General features: G+C 53.4%; 2 protein-coding genes across 3 annotated transcripts in view; one reads left to right on the top strand and one right to left on the bottom strand.

Annotated features, from left to right (window-relative positions):
- Window positions 1-16,568, bottom strand: part of RTFDC1 (replication termination factor 2 domain containing 1) — a 32,459-nt gene that overhangs the window by 5,546 nt on the left and 10,345 nt on the right. For both annotated transcript variants that reach the window (XM_006881655.1, XM_006881656.1), the window contains exon 5: window positions 16,123-16,201. In XM_006881655.1, the coding sequence (XP_006881717.1) occupies window positions 16,123-16,201 (79 nt within the window). The remainder of the gene's footprint in view (window positions 1-16,122; window positions 16,202-16,568) is intronic.
- GCNT7 (glucosaminyl (N-acetyl) transferase family member 7) lies at window positions 4,699-10,692 on the top strand. Its single transcript, XM_006881667.1, has 3 exons — window positions 4,699-5,659; window positions 6,822-6,917; window positions 10,466-10,692. Exons 1-3 carry the CDS (start codon window positions 4,699-4,701, stop codon window positions 10,690-10,692), a joined length of 1,284 nt encoding a protein of 427 aa, XP_006881729.1.

The raw sequence follows: 16,568 nt of genomic DNA, 5'->3' as shown, positions 1-16,568 counted from the left end.
ACATCAGCACCACACCGTGCGGTAACTGTGGCCCAGACGATTGTTAACAATTACACACGAGTGTCTCAGCCAACAAGCTTCCCCTCCCCCGATTCCTCTAAAAAGCAAATGGGTTAAATGTTTTAATCATTAATAGTTGGCTCCGAACATGTCCCCAGGCTGAGAGCATGCGGGTCTCACCGATGACTGGCTGCCCAGGTGGCATTTACAGACACAGCACACAGCTGCGCCCACCGGTCCCAGGAAACACCGGGGCAGCGGCAACACCTGCCCTGCAGATGAGCACAAGGTCCAGAGCACCCCACCACCTGCTGCTCATACGGCCCAGGAGGCTGGTGGCCGGGGAGGGCATCTCAGCCTCGTCAATTTAACTTGGTTTTGACTGGTAAATAACTACAGAAGAAAACACGCATTGCGGCAGCAATGTTGACGAGCCCACTGACATTAAATACGCCCACCCCTGCCACCCATGCTCCTCTGTGGTCTCCAGAGACCCCTCTCCCACAGAAGTTCAGCGTCCCCTCAGCACTGCCGCCTCCCCCTCCTGTGTGGCCACCGCTGACCCTGGAGCTCCAGCAAAGCAGGGCTGGGGCGGACCTGTCCTTCTGGCTTGCTCTGCTCAGAACATCCTCAGGGTTTCACTTCCTGCTATTAATTTTCTTGTCACTTTTTAAATTGTGGTGAAGATGACAGACCTGTTTGTGTGAAGCCTAAAGAGAGGACAGCATGTGACAGAATCTCCACAATCAGAACAGGGAAGATGGCGGAGAGGATGCATCCGCAACAGAGTAACAGGAGTCGAGTGGAAGGAGTTGCCTTGGCAACGTGCAGTGGTACACCCTCGCCTCTTGGTGGCGCCACAGACACAGAAAGGGCTCAGGTTGCTCTGCTCAGGTGAAGCAGGTCCAAACATACCTGGATTTCTCTGAATGCCACCTATGAGGTAAACAAGCCTTTAAAAGGGCTTCATTCCTTTAACGAAAAAGGATAAGCTCGGTGAATTCTGCCTCCCACCTCGGAGGGCATTTCAAGAACTAGGGCTCTGGAAGCTCCTGACCGGAGGGCTGCGGGAACTGGCACTAGCTCCGCACCCCAGGCCACAGTCAACAAGGACAAATCCTCCAGGGACATCAAGGTGACAAAACCTGCCGAGCAAGCCTGGCCCCGGAACTCAGCCGAGAGAGAGGCGGTAGATGGACGCCCTGGGCCGGGTGGTCCTGGCCAGACGCCCGCCCACGGATCTCAGCCAGCCCGGGTGAGTGTCACTGTGACCACGGGGGGGGGGGGGGCGACAATGACTCGGGGACAGGCCAGCCCGGTGCCCGTTTGGAACGGAAAGGTCCTTTCCTCCAGTGCGGGGCTATCAGTGCTCATGCCTGCCTGAGCCAAAGAGAAGGGCGACCTTTTCAGAGGGGACTTCAAGTCCCACCAGTTGCCACTTCCCCTCGGGAGAGATGAACACCTAAGTTTGCCTCAAGGTCAGGTTCAAATCCTAGATTCTCATCTGGAGTCAATAAGAGAGAGTTTGTTGTTGTTGTGTTGTTTTGAGTGGCTATCCTTAAGCCATTTACCTCTTTAAATGATAATGGCTAAAAAGATATTTCTCTGCATCTTCAGAATTGGTGTCCTGCAACACACATGCATCTTAGGGGACCCCCAGGGGCCCAGTGGTTTAGTACTCGGGGGCTAAACAAAAAGTCAGCAGTCTGAACCCATGAGCTGCTCCAAAGGAGAAAGACTGAGGCCGCTGCTTCTAGGAAGATGGGGTGCCTTGGAAATCCCGGACACCCAAAGGGCCAGCTCGGGCTGACCGTCGGCCCACTAAGAGTTGGGAGCAACTCACGGGCAGGGGGTCGGGCAGGTGGCACAGCAGTGAGGGTGCTCAGCTGCACCAAAGAGTAAAGTTCAAACTCCTCAGCCACTCTACTGGACAAAGACAGCAGTCTGCTTCCACAGGTGGGGCAGCCTTGGGCCACTGGGCAGGTCCACTCTGCCCTACAGGGTCACTGTGAGTGGGATCAACCTTTCAGAGTGCCGCTCCCGAGAGGCCAAAAGGGTGAACCTGCTCTCACACGCTGTGGGGTAGCTGTCGGGAGGGCCAGTCCTTGGAAAAAGCCATCAGCGGGGTGGGGTGGAAGGGCAGAGGAAGAGAGGAAGAGTCTCTGCAGAGGGACTGACAGTGACCGTGACCCTGGCTTGGAGCAGGACAGAGATGGGGAGGACGGCGAGGACAGGACAAGATTCTGACTGTTGTTCCTAGCGTCGCTATGAGATGTAGTTGACTGGATAGTACCTAACAACATAACCTCAGACAGTTCATCAAACAAGGGTGGGGTGGACATCACTGAGCCTAGAGACAACAAACACAACAGACAATTCTCACTGTAACTTTTTAAGGGCAAGCTTACTGCCCCACGAAGACTGCCAAGACCTGTGGGCAGGCGCACTGTTACACCGGGTCATTAGTCAGAATCTACCTGACAGCATCCAGTGACAAGAAGCAGCAGGTGTGAAGACTCCAGCATCCTCAGCCTGGGCTGCCTGGCCAGGCTGGTGGACTCCTGCCTGGAGCCTGCTCGGTGTGACTCCTCTCTTTACGGGAGGAGAATGCCAAGCCTTTCTCCCGTGGTGCTCTGGTCTCTACCCTCCCAGGGCTTGACCACTATACGGTCAGACCTCCTATAAATTATCAGGTTTCCTTTAGGGAAAAATGCAATAATGAGTACCAATATATTTTTTTCCTTGTTGTGTACCGTTGACTGAGATCTGACAGGCACAAGAAGAGATTGCCTCTCCTTCTCCAGCAGAGCATCTGATGGATTTGAACCATGCTCCTTTCAGGACCACAACACAGCTTCTTGCCACTAGACCACAAGAGCTCCCTTTCAATATATTTTAAGTACAATTCAGAAAACTTTCTTTTAGGTATTAAATACATTCTTTTGCTTAGATTTGTGCTAATGATCTAAAAAAGTAGTAAAATAGGACATGAAATGAAATCCTTTGTGTCCAACTTTAAAGATATCCATCCATCACCCATAGGAATTATCCTTTGCAAAATAATGTATAAAATAATCAACAAAAGGAGTTGGCTTGTAAGCGATCTAGCTAACTCCTGCCCACAAAGTCTTTCCAACAAACCAAACGGGCCAGGTGGCCCAGTGGTGGCACATAGCACCAAGCCCACACTGCAGGGTTCCTGGGGGTGGGGAGAGAAGGCTGCAGGGAGATTTAGAAAGAAAAATGGTTAGAAATCACGTTCACTGCCAACAACTCCTTAAGAGGATTTATGCTTGTACAAAAACACAAGATGCAAACCAAGTTCCATTCTGAGAGGTAATTTCTATTGTTTGTTGTTGTTAAGTGCCATCAAGTTGGAGGTGACTCATAGCTCTATGAACCAAAGTCCTGGACACAGGTATAACTTTCGTCTTTTCTCCAGGTTCACATTGTTTCCAGAGGCAAGCTATTATGGAAGTGGATGCCACTCCTGCTTCCAAGCTTGTTTTAATTGGGGAGCGCCACCAAACACTGTCCACGATGGGTAACCATTATCACATTGAGGGTAACCATTATCACATTGACACATCAGGGTCATAGAGGGTGGAGGGCAGTGTAAAACACTGTAACATTACTAAGTATTTCTGTTACAAAATAATCTATAACATCTTTTGAAAGTCAGAAGCCTTCAGTAAACTGCATTTATAATGTTAAAAACAGTATCCACTGCTTGGAAGCTATTTCAGTCTATATGACATGCTACATTCACACACACTAACACACACACGTTTTTACAAAGTCACCCCTTAAAAGGGCTGCATGTGAAGGCTCCCGAGACCACGTTCAGGAGCTGCTCACAGGCCTTTCCTGGCTGCATTCACGTAGCAGATCACCAGGCCTTTCTGTTGCGGCACCAGCAGGGGCTTCTGAACTCAGCTGGAAGCGCCAAAGGATAAGTATAACATTTAAGACTTGGGAAGATCATGTAAGAGAAGAAAACAGACAAGAACCCTCTTAAAATGCCCTCACACGGGAAAAATGGCCAGGGCGGCAGGGAGGGAGTCCTGACAGGACTGAGACTCCACCTAACCTTTCCAAGGGCACTGGAAATACGCTTTCCGTGGACAGAAAGAATAAATGGCTCAGAAATCAGGAAGCGCACACTTCTACAGGCGGCATAGTCTCCAAGCACAGGAAAGTGCTCTACTCAGTGATGCGAACTTGTCTGTTTAATAAACGTCATTTCATTTGGACTAAGACAGGGGACCTCTCACTGCAGGAACCAAGGTCACTCACCCAGAACTGAGCACAGGAAATGCAAAGGCCTGATAAGGTGCTCCCCACTATTTCCAAAGCTGCCAGGCTCCGAGGTGCTTACTCTCCTGGGAATTCTCACATTACCAGCTAGATGTAGGTTAAAGCAACAGCAGAACAATCTCTAACTCAGAACAGGGGTGTCTCCACACGCTCTGCTTAGGCTCGGCTGAGAAGGTGACAGAAAGCTGAGTGGTGGCCACGTGAGTCCAGCTCAGTGTGAACTCAGAAGCCACCCAAGTTGGAAGCCTGCATCTTGACGTAAGTAACACATATGTACGCTCACAGAGGCTGTTGTTACCACTAACTCCCTTTGCTGTTTGTGCAGGAAGCTGAGGGGAACACTGCAGACTCTGGTTCTGAGGAGCGCAGGGAGCACAGGACATGACCCAGCTGCGGGCCACCAAGCCTGGACTTGTGCTGGGCGCCCTCCTGGGCATCGCCGTTTTCCTCTATTTACGGAACCCAGGCCCCGAGGACCCGGAGGAGGAGCCCACCTACCCGGCTGTGGTGGAGTGCGGCTTCTACCCTGAGGAGTTGTGCTCAGCCTTATTTGAAGGCAAAGGGGCAGCCCCCCAGATTGCCAGGTTCTGTAAACCCCCTCACGGCTCCGAGACCCTCGCTGTCTTGCGCAGCCCAGGCAACTGCTCCCAGCTGGTCCGGGGCTTGCACTTCATCACCAGACCACTGTCCGCAGAAGAGGCCAACTGCTCCCTGGCCTACGTGGTCACCGTGCGCAGGGAGCTGGCCTTGTCCGTGCGCCAGCTCAGGGCCATTTACGCGCCCCAGAATGTGTACTGCATCCAGGTGGACGAACGGGCCCCCAAGAGGCTCAAGGCTGCCGTGCAAACCCTGGCCAGCTGCCTGGAGAACGTCTTCACTCTGTCAGACGTGGCTGCCTCCGGCTTCCCGAGACTCCAGGCTGATGTCGACTGTATGAAAGCTCTGGTCCATTCCAGGTTCCCGTGGGACCATGTCATTAGTCTCGGGGGGCAGGATTTCCCCCTCAAAACCAACAGGGAGATTGTCCGCTTCCTCCGAAGCCGGTGGGACGGGAAGAATCTCATTCCTGGAGGGGTTCAGCCACCCAGTAGCAATCTCAAGGCCAATCACAGCCACTCCAGATCCACCCTGGGAACAAACACCCCTGAATCTCCAAAGAAGACGTTCAAGCAGGAAGCACCGCATAACCTCAAGGTCTACTTTGGAAGCGCTTACTATGTCCTGACAAGGAAGTTTGTGGAGTTTGTCCTGAGCGACGTCCGGGCAAAGGACCTGCTTGAGTGGTGCAGGGACACCCCGAGCCCGGAGCAGCTCTACTGGGTCACCCTGAACCGTGTGGCAGGTAAGAGCCCTTTGGGTACATGGGCACGGGGTCTGGGCAATGGGGCTTTCGACTGTTTTTAAGATTTTCTTGTCATTTGGGTGAAAGTTGACAGAGCAAAGTAGTTCCTTGCTGAACATTATACACATTTTGTTTGAGGACAATGAGCGGCCATGTTCCCAGCAGAGCAGCTCCTTCCCCGCGGCCCCTCACGCGTCCCCATCTCCTCTCATCCACTTTTCATCACCCCTTCCAGAACAAAGGGAGCTTCCATTTTAACTAGTATCTTTTGACTTCAGCTTTTTGTCTAAGGCTTTTTCAAATGCTCTGGTAGCCTAGCGGGCAAGGAGGTACACTGCCAGCCCAAAGACAGGCTGTTCAAATCCACTGGTTGCAGGAGAGACGGACAATCTTCCTCTTGTGATCTCCAGCCTGAGTTGGTTCTGACTTGATGGCAATGAGGTGGGGTTTTGGTCGGCTTCTGCATTTGGCAGAGCGTTCCCTTCAGGAGGGCCCTGAAGCTCCTGGCCCACCGGCAGGCTGAAGTCAGCACAGAGGCCTGTGTGCGCACCATAAAGACTTGATGACAGGCTGTAGCTCTTCAAACAAAGCCTTCTGAAAATTCCAGGAACATACTCTTGGAAAGTTCTTCACTTATTTCAAATCTCAACAGATGCCTGCTAGGATTACCCACTCTACAGGGGTTCTTTAAGAGTAGAGATGGTACAGAGCAGAACTAGTTAGTGACTGCAGTGGCAACGAACCCTCAGACAGGACCTCTGATACTGGCTGAGAGAAGTCTGAGGGGCTTAATCAAGTATTTTCTCTTGTGTGGGGTGACTGGCTCCTAGAGGGAACGTGGTGTCATACTTGAAGCACAGACCAGTAAGAGCAGAAAACAGCCCAGACAACAAGCCTGGCAGAGATTTGTTTAAGACATGTGCACAATATCCCATATCCATTGATAATCCAATATCCAAACAAACCACCTCAGAAGGAAATGACACAGAAAACACCCCCAAAAACACCTCAGCATGAAGAACACTTTACAAATAGAAGCTAATTCAGGAGACGGAGAAAGAGATGAGAAAAGAGGTCTAAAGACACGTGACTGTGAGCCCCCACCTTCAGGGTGAAGTCCTGGCGGGAGAGCACCTCGTCTACCTGTTCTCTTTCCCCTCAGATGCCCCAGGAGGTGCCCCAGACACCAGCTGGGAAGGAAACATCCGTGCTGTCAAACGGAAACACCAGGAGGGAGCTGCTCACGGAGGGTGCAAAGGTAAATCCAAATCACCCACAACACTCCTGCTGTGGAGGACTCGGTTCCCGGCTAGCACTAAGAGGCCAGGGGCCACCACACCGTGGCTAAAAACAGCAATCTGCAACACTGTGGTTGTGCTGTGCCACTGAGCCACAGCTCATGCGCCAGCAGCCTTTCAGAGGCAGTAAACTGTACAGGAGGAGATGGGCTTAGGAGTCTCACAGAGCCCACCATCCAGGGTCCCTGCCCCGCCACGCCCGGCTCTCTGCGGCCGTGACCCACCAGCAGAGGACCACAGGGAGATAGATGCAGGGCATGTTGACCTGACCTACTTGTCAGGGCACTGGATGGAGTTATGGTCTCAGGTTTGAACATAATGGATATGCAAACTAAGCGGGGGTGCCCTGGTTTTCAAGCTGTGTCAAAGAGCGCCCCAAAGTAAACAGGCTGTGGACAAGTAGGAGCTCAACAACTACCATGGCAGAGACTGAGGCCGCTGTGCTCCGGCCTTGCCTGCCCCACGGGTCCCGCTCAGGGGCTGGGGCAGTCAAGGGCAGACGTGGTCCAGCGGGGCCATTCACACAGCAGGAAGGGTAAAGTCCACGCGCTGGCTGGCAAGCGTCCTGTCTTTACAAAGCAGTGCTGTCATACACAGACTGGGGACAACAGTGAAGCTGAGCCTGCAGGCCCAGCCGTGGGTGTGTGGGTGGCCCTCAAGTCCAAGGTCACTGCTGGAGGTACTGTGACTCGGAACTTTTGTGGTTGACAAAGTTTTTAAAAAACAGGTTAAAATAATGTTGGGAAAAAAAAAAACCTGAGGTACCGTAAATCGAAAGCAATATTCTGTAATAGGCAATATTCTGGAAAGTTCTTTCGCTGTCTCTGCTGTGCAAGCTGTCCTGACAGTAACCGTACCACAGTCCCATCTCCAGTATGTCAGGTCCACACGTGGCCGATGTATGGCGACAGTGGTGAGGACCTTCTGAGTTCTGATGCGTCATGAGGCTCCAGCTATTCACACTTTACAGGTGAGGAACCCCCAGCTCAGAGAGGTAAATGCCGGGAAGTGACACAGGAAGTGACACAGGAAGTGACACAGGAAGTAGCTGAGAGAGGCCTCAGCACCTGGTGGCCCTGCCTCCACCAGCACAGGTGGTGGCTGCTGACCCACCGCCCTCCGGACAGATCACACAGGGAAACTGCTCTTACGTCCAAACGGCACCAGCCCGATCCTGAAATCGTGTCCCTTGTCGCGTGGATTGACACACACGCGTTTTTTGGTCTGAATTTCCCAGAAATTCAAGCTCTGTGACTTGCTGTCGCTCCACAGAGATCCTACACTGTGAACTCAGAAAGGCTCTTGGGGACAGCTGTCAACCACGCTGGCTGCTGCCACCTGGACAGCTTCCTCTGCCATGGGGGCTGCTCTGCACAGAGGCAGTCACCCCCTCTCCCTTGTACACAACAGCAGGCAGGCTGTGCAGCTCCAGCCCCGTCATAGGAAACCATTTCGTTAGAAGCTGGGTGAAGGCTGTGCAGAAGGGAGAGGTGGCCCCAGAGTGGCACAAACAGCCAAGCGCTTGACCAGGAACCTAAACATCTCACGCACCAGTGGCGCTGCAGGAAGGTGACAAGGTGCACTTGGTCACACAAGGGTCGCCGTGGGAAATCTTGCTCACTCACTGCCGTGGAGTCAGGACTGACTCCAGTGGGTATCAGAGGCTGTAAATGACACAGGAGACACCGCATCCTTCTCCTGAGGAGCCACTGGTAGACAGGAACCATCAGAGGCTGGGCGAGCAGCGTGATTCCCTACCCACTAGGGCTTCCACAGGAAGTACAGATGGTGTGGTCTCCCTTTCCTCACACAGAGGTCACAGAGCGTGCCCAGCTCCTCTGGTGCGGCTTGAGGACTGAAGGTGTGTACTAGGGGTCAAGCGGTCAAACCCCATGCCCAACACAGAAGTACTGTCCTGCACTCACCTCTAGGGGTCCCAGCCAGCATGAGCTGTGAGGGCAAGTCCCACCGGAATGCCCTGCAGCAAACGCTCAGCCGGCACCCAGTCAGGGAGGGATGAGATGCTGTGTGGAGACCAGCCCAGTCCTTGGCAATGGCCCATGGCTAAGGGCATCCCCAAAGCTCACAGACCAGGTTCAGCCAGGGTGATGAAGTGAAATGGGAACAGACCCTGACGTTCACAACGTGACAGATTCAGAATGATAACTGGAAAGTGAAAATTACCAGCCAGAGCCCTGGAAAGAGAGACACGCTGCTACCATAACAAACAACGCCAACAGGTGCCTAGACAGGCAGAAACGCCTTTTCTCACTATCTGGGTGACGGGAAGCCTGAATTCCAAGTAACAGCGCCAGGGAAGGGGTGCACTGAGCCCTTGCAGGAGCCCTTTCAGGGACAGCCTGCTGCCTGGGCTGTGGACAGACACATTCGCAGCTACACAACTGGCCACCATCTTCGTGGGAGCACCTGATTCTAGTGTGTTCAAAATCGGACAGGCCAGAGATCTGTCTGCTACGTGCCAGCTACACTACCCGTTCTCCGGGAGGGAGACGGAGCTTTCTAGCGGGGCTCTGCCCCCAAATTTCTCTTGGTGCAGTTCTGTCCCAATTTGCCACATTTAAGAAATCTAAGTCTGTCTCAGTTTTGCTTCCATGGCCATGACAGAGCTGGAAAGAACTGGTCAGGCTAACGTGGGACTCAGGCTTCAGATCTGACACCACGAACAAGAGGCCCTTCAGCTCCCGGTACTCACAGCCAGATGCCGACCCTGCAGGATTCACCAGTACTCGCCATCGCACGGGGCACACTGGTGGCCTAGTGCTAAGAAGCTGTGCTGCAACCCCACAGGCATGTGGTTCAAATCCGGACAATCTCCTCCTGTGTAATCACAGAAATCTGTAATCTGTAATCACTGCCTCTGAAAACCCGCTGCAGGGTCAGCTACGGGTCATTTCCAACTACACAACATCACAAGCTAGTACACACGTAAAAAAACTCACTAACAGAAAAACGGCAATTTCTCTGCCCATCTGAAACCCAAAACCAACAGAAAAGTGAACCCAGGGAAGAGGCTTTGCTACTGACCAGAGGCCTCAGTCACCGCTGTGGGGAAGAGTTTAAAGGAGGCACACGGGCAGCAACGAGGGGCCCGAACGTGGTGGATGCTGCAGGGGGCACAGGACGGGCAGGTGTCCACGTGCTGTTCACATCCAGATGACTGGATGGCAACCACAGGAGGCAGCAAAGAGAAGGAGCCCTGGTGGCACTGTGGACTGAGCAGCTGACTGTAACAGAAAGGGTGGCTGTTCGAATCCACCAGCTGCCCTGCTGGAGAACGACGTGGCAATGTGCTTCGGCCAAAGTTTCCACCCTGGAAACCCTGAGGGGCAGTTCTCTCCCATGGGCTCTCAGGGGGCTGGGACACGCTCGGTCATGGGTCAGGGATGAAGCAAGGTGTCGTCTCAGAAGGCACAGGGACAGCAGGTGTCCAGCTTGGACAAATGCTGCTGGGAAAATGGACAGCTGAAGGTTTGTGTTTGCTTTGCAGGCCATTACGTCCATGATGTCTGTGTGTACGGACTGGGTGACCTGCCGTGGCTCGTCCGCTCGCCTGCTCTGTTTGCCGGTGAATTCGAGTTCTCCACAGACCCCCTGGTGGTGACGTGCCTAGAGCGGCGACACAGGCTGCGCGCGCTGCAGCAGGCAGAGGGGCCCGTGGAGCCACCGTGGCACTTCCAACAGCACAGCCACTTCAACACGCGACTGAGTCACTGACAGGAGGCAGCCGAGGTCTGGGAGCTCCCTGCTGACCCTCGGCCGTGGGACAGAGGTGGGAAGGAAGTGCATATGGGGGAGGAGCCCCACTGTGTGGGTGGCACGTGACTCGTGCTGGGGCCTGGCTCTCCCACAAACAGTAGTTGAAAACCACACTCTTCCTGGATCTCGAACTGGGATCCTGGTTCAAGCTGGAATCAGAAGGCGAATCTCATGTCAAAGGCCTGTATAACTGGTAAGGCCCTGGAGGCACAGTCCCTAGTGAGCTGCACCGTGAAACAAATGCTGTGAGCTGGGTGTGACAGTGTGGGGTGGACGGAGTGTGGGGAGGGCTCGGGAAGGGAGCCAGAGCGGCAGGCACCCCCGTGTGCTGGAGTCTCAGGAGTGCCAGGCCTCGTGCTCACAATGCACAGCGAGGGTGGAGGCCGGGGGGCCTCGCCTGCTAGTCCAGCCTGTGTGCTCTGCCCACATCACTCTCCCTGCATTCCAGCACCAGGAAAGGACAAGACTTAACCACATGGAAGTCGGCGTGTGCCGCACCGGGCTGCCCCTCAAAGGTGATGGTCCAGTAAGGGAAAGCCTGCGTCCACGGTGCCTGGGAGTGGAAGCTGCCTGCGGGCACGCCATGTCAGCCATCTGGTTCCCTAGTTTGGTTGCCTAGCCTTTAAGGCCACTTGTGCTGTAGATGGTGAGATTCCAGGAGGCACAAGTGTGCTAGAAAGCCAGTCCCTCAGACGGCCCAGGCCTGGAACCAAGAACAAGCTGGCACAACCCGCTGTATAAACCCCCTCTCGCCAACCTCCCCCAGTTCACGCTGCACCCCCAGGGGAGAATGCAGAACAGCTGCCTGAGGGCAGACTTTCCTGCACCTCCATTTCCTCATCTGTGAAAAGGCGACACCATCCTAAGCCTTTCTGTCACGTCTACCTTCCCCTCCCCTTAACACCCACTCCCCTGTCTACAAAGCCCATCCAAGAGGCGTGGGGTCAACAGCGGGAGATGGCACCACTACTGACCCAGAACATGGCCTCCCGACTGCACCGCGTGGACCAGGGATCCTGTGAAAACGTGCACTTCTGTCTGGCTCCCCCCTAGAATAAAACCAACCAACCTAAACCAACACCAGCCCCGAAAGGCCTCAGGGGAGGCCAGTGTTGCAGGTGTGGGTTTACAATGGAGTAGCAAGCACAATATCAACATCATTTCCCTGTAACTGCTAATTACTCTAATGTGTTTCTTCTCGTTACAAGAAGGGAAAAAAAATACAGTGGGGAATACAAGTCTATTTTTCTGGTTCCTGGTTTGTTTATGTTGAAAACAAACAAGCCTAGCAACTCCATCTCTCTGGATCCTGTTTACTCAAACCGAGCAAGCCAGCCACCTGTCGCAGGATCAGCCTCTTTATAACAACAATCTTGGTCTCCAAAGGCTGGAAACACTGCAGGTCAGTCTTCTCCCGCTAAGTAAGCACGAGACCATAATGAGATGTATCACAGACAACTGCACGGAGAGGCTGAGAGAAAAGGGGTCAGCCTTCACCCAGCCCGGCAGGTGCAGTGCTGCTGGGCCCACTCTGGCTCTCGGCGACCCACTGCGACAGAGGACAGTCTGGGATGATACTTCGAGGGTGGGGATTTTATGGGAGCAGATGACTCATCTTTCTCCCAGTGAGACTCTAGTTCATCTTAAATTCACTTGGAAATTTGGGGAGGGGGGCATCTGTGTTTGATAATGGTCTTTATCCGAAGGAATAGGCGATTTTCCCTATTTCTCTAACAGGTCAGTAGCTGCTATTTGGAACTGGATGCTTAGGTTAAATTCTCAAGTTGCTCAGTGGATAGCTGGGAACAGCACCCCTTGTAGTTTATATTTCAAAAAGCAAGTCCTTCAGAAACATCCTGGGCTGTAACTGGCAAAGGACAACCTCCATATCCACGCTTAACAGGCTCGGCTCAACACAGCACATACACGTAAACATATTATTGTAACATTGTAACACGTGTTACCAGCGATAACATATAACTAACGTGCCCCACAGGGCAAGAACTACCCATGTTCAGCACCACTAAAGCTCAGAGAACCTTACGTTCAAAACAAACAGGAGCTTAAACCCTGACACATACGTCAACTCGTCACTTATTTGTGGAGAGCGGACTGCAGGGCAGGTGCCTCTGGTGGGCGTGCTAGTGAGGAACACTGAACACCCCACGGGCGGCCAGAGGAACCAACAATTCTGTCACGGAGCAAGGATAGCCATACGTTCCTCAGAAGCCAGGCCAGTGGGGCTTCAGGCACGTTCTCAGGAGGGACCAGACTCTAGACAAAACTATCATGCTGGGGACAGCCGGGGGTCAGTGCAAGAGAGGAAGACCCTGGGTGACATGGACTGATGGGGCTGCTGCCACAGCGGGCGTGACTCTGAAGAGACGCAGGGTCAGGCACGGTGTCCTTCTGCTCACAGTGGCTCATTATGCACTGGAACCGACTGGCTGGCACCTAACGACAGCAATATCCTGTTTTAGCTGCAGGGCTTGTGGACACGCACAGGGCCTCCGCTGAGGTGGGGTGTCTGGGGTTCTGTCCACCACCTGTGAGGCCTGCATGTAGCTGCAGGCTCTCCGCAGCCTCCTGCTCCTCCCGAACGTCACAGGGTCACCAGCTTTCACTACACTCTCCCAAGGCCCTGCAAACCCATCTCTGGGCTCCCCGGCACGGCTGTGATGCCAGGAAATACACTCAAGCTCCAGGCTGGACTCTGCAGAGGGCGCTGCTCCAGCGCATATCAGAGCACGTGGTTACTCATCTATGACACAACTGCTCGGGGCATTTATGGTCAGTCAACCCAAAGGAGGGCGACAACACGCCAGCTAAGAGACAGATGTCATTAGGGTTCCAGGGGTGGAAAGCGGGACTGTCCACATCTGGCCATGTGTTAGAACTATCTGGCGACCCTGAGACATCAGGCATTGTGGGGTCTGACCTGCCCGGCAGACTCTGACCCCGGAGTCTGCAGCAGGTAATGCAAACAAGTGGCGATTCTAATGTATAGCTGAGTTTAAGAACCATTGAGCTGGGCCATCCTGCCACCATAACACATTTCAGCTTCAGCAACCACCTCCCTATAGATTTCACCTGTTATAAGCAGCATGCATTGCAAACGACTCGACGACACATAACAACAAACAACAACATAAACAGCATAAATGGAAAAAGCGATTATCAGTGACTCACACAGGACAAATTTTTTTGAGTGTTTCAGACCCAAACTGTAACCCACCAAATCATAGCAAGTAACACGTACGTGTGTGTGCGCACATGCAAACGTGAACGGTGCTCACAGCGACACAGCTGTGGGCTCTGTGGCTGGATGCTGAGACGCCTGAGCGTGGGTACCAGAGTGGGGAGCGTCTGATGACCCAATGCCCACGCCGAGGTCACTGCTTTAACACACAACCTGAATGCTAAAAGGAAACCCTCCTTTGGTTAATGAGAACAGGTGCTGAAGTAGGTCTTTGGTAACATCCGTGTGGAACAAAGGAAGTGTCTGAAAAGTTAGGGATGCTGTATTCACACCTGTTCATCCAAACTTCCTGCCTGTTCCTGTTAGGGGTTTAACACCTACCCAGCCCCCCAAGCACTGTGTATAAATCACACACACACACACGCCTGCATATACCCAGCAGCCCACACACTGTGTGTAAACGCCCACATGTGAACACATCACCCACAGCTTCCATCTCAGGCCTGCTGGTGTGGCTCCTGTCTGTCCTTTCGGGGCTTGTCCTTTGCAGGTGACACATTCCTGCCCCTGGACCATTTTCCTGCTTTCTGAGATTCACAAGTGAGCAGAGATCTGAGGGACTGCCTACCACCAAGAAGGAAGGCCAGGGTTGAGCATGCCCTCTGACCCAGGGCCCATATGCTGAGGATCTCCTAGCTCCAAGGGAAACTGAAGCCAAGACAAGCAAGGGCTCCATGGGACACGGGACTCACGCTGTTCACAGGAGACGAGAGCCAGCAGCTGAACCTGGACTTCCAGTCCTCTACACTGCGAGGGAATCATGTCCTATTGCGGTAAAATCACACCCTTGTCTCTGTTTCAAGAGCAATGGAGAATTGAGAGAAGGGCCCTCTCCTGCTCCACGGAGTCCTGGAAGGACATGTCCTGCCTGTCCATGGAGCAGCCCCGGGCTGTACTCCCATCACCGGCAGCCCAGTCCCAGTCCAGAAAGTGTGACCACTGAGCATTACACACTGCAGTCAAGGCCCACGACACACACTTCCTCCCACACAAGCCTCTTCTCATCAGCACAGACCAGAGCAAGGCCCTTAACTCCACTACTCTGCCACCATGCACTTGGCAGCCGGCCTCCAACACATCACTGAATGGAATGTTCACCTGAGCTAGGATTCCTGCCAGAGGGCAGTTTTCCAGAGGGAAAGGAATGCACCACCTCACCTCCTTCCCCTCGGACACCTCTGCACTGTCTTTGTACGGCAGACGGATAAACCCCATCGGATGGCGATCTACCCTGGCCCCAAGAGCATCTCTCTCTGAATCCCCTCCTCTTCTTAAAGAGCTCAGCAGTTAGAGGACTCCAGAGTCCGCTCCAAACTAGAAACATGCAACTCTCCTCAGCGGGGAGAAGTCCACCAGCAAGGCACCCCGCCGCTGGACACGCTGGAGAGACGGAGGGGGGCTCCCCACCCTCAGGTCAGTCCAGTGAGGACGCACACATAAAGATGCAGCTCCGTCTCCACATCCAAAACCATACTGATCAGATACACTGGTCCACAGGAGCCTGGAACCGAATCCACCCTGGGGAATAATTTTAGCCAAACAACAGACAGGCCTGTGAAGCGGCCAACAGCACCGGGGAGGAACATACTCTTAAGTGCAGTTAACCACTCTAGACCAGAGGGCAGCCTGTGCTTGGAATGAAGCTTCGAAGGAAGGACAAACGGATAACCAGGAAGGAAGAGAAAAGTGCTGTTACATCAAGGACAGTGACCAGGGTCCCCGCCCAGAGCAGCATGCCAGCTGGTGGTTGGAAAACGAGCCTGCTCTAGAAATCTGCACCCAAACTACAGGAGAAATAAACAGAATCCCTTATCACGAGCTCAGCGAGAGAACCAGGCGTTCGGGGACAGAGGGAGCTGGCAGGAGGGTTCAGGAATTCACAACTGGAGAGCTAAGTCACAGGGTTGGTCAGGGACCCTCCGGAGAGCCCTGGGTGGGCAGAGAACCTCCGGAGAGCCTGGGTGGGTGGGGACCCTCTGGAGAGCCCTGGGCAGCATCATGAGGAGGAGGCTGTCCGGCGCTGGCTCCGTGCACCAGCAGCCAGGGCAGGCTGTGTGCAGAGAAGCTGACTGTAGACGCAATCAGTGATCTGAACCCACCAGTTCCCACGGCTCCTGAGGGGGACTCACCGTGTGGCAGACTTCCGCTTTTATCTCCTTCAGGGCCCGTTCAGAGAAAACACAGCCACAGCCCCGCAGGAAGCAAAACCTAGAGTCAGACCAGAGGACAGCTCGTGAGCAATTCAGAAATCAGAGGTTACACATTCGATCAACAAACACTGGTTCGGATTACACAAGCCCAGAACCACAAAGTTCAAAATCATTACCTTTTATTCCATTAAAGGAAAAGCAAAATCATCAGTATTTTTTAAAAAAAGTATTATTCTCAGATATAATGAATGGATGCAAAGGGGCCCTGGTGACAACGTACAGCATATCTGGCTTCTAACCAGAAGTCGAGCAGTTTGAACCCACCATCCATCAAGGAAGGGGAGAAATACGAGCAGTTTCCTCCTGTAAAGATTTGCACCCCTGGAAGGCCCTTGGTCACTAGAAGTTAGATGCTACAGGATGGT

This window comes from Elephantulus edwardii, unplaced genomic scaffold, assembly GCF_000299155.1.
Source record: "Elephantulus edwardii isolate Elephantulus edwardi_28Jun2011 unplaced genomic scaffold, EleEdw1.0 scaffold00015, whole genome shotgun sequence".
Taxonomy (NCBI): domain Eukaryota; kingdom Metazoa; phylum Chordata; class Mammalia; order Macroscelidea; family Macroscelididae; genus Elephantulus; species Elephantulus edwardii.
This window is presented reverse-complemented; position numbering and strand designations above follow the sequence as displayed.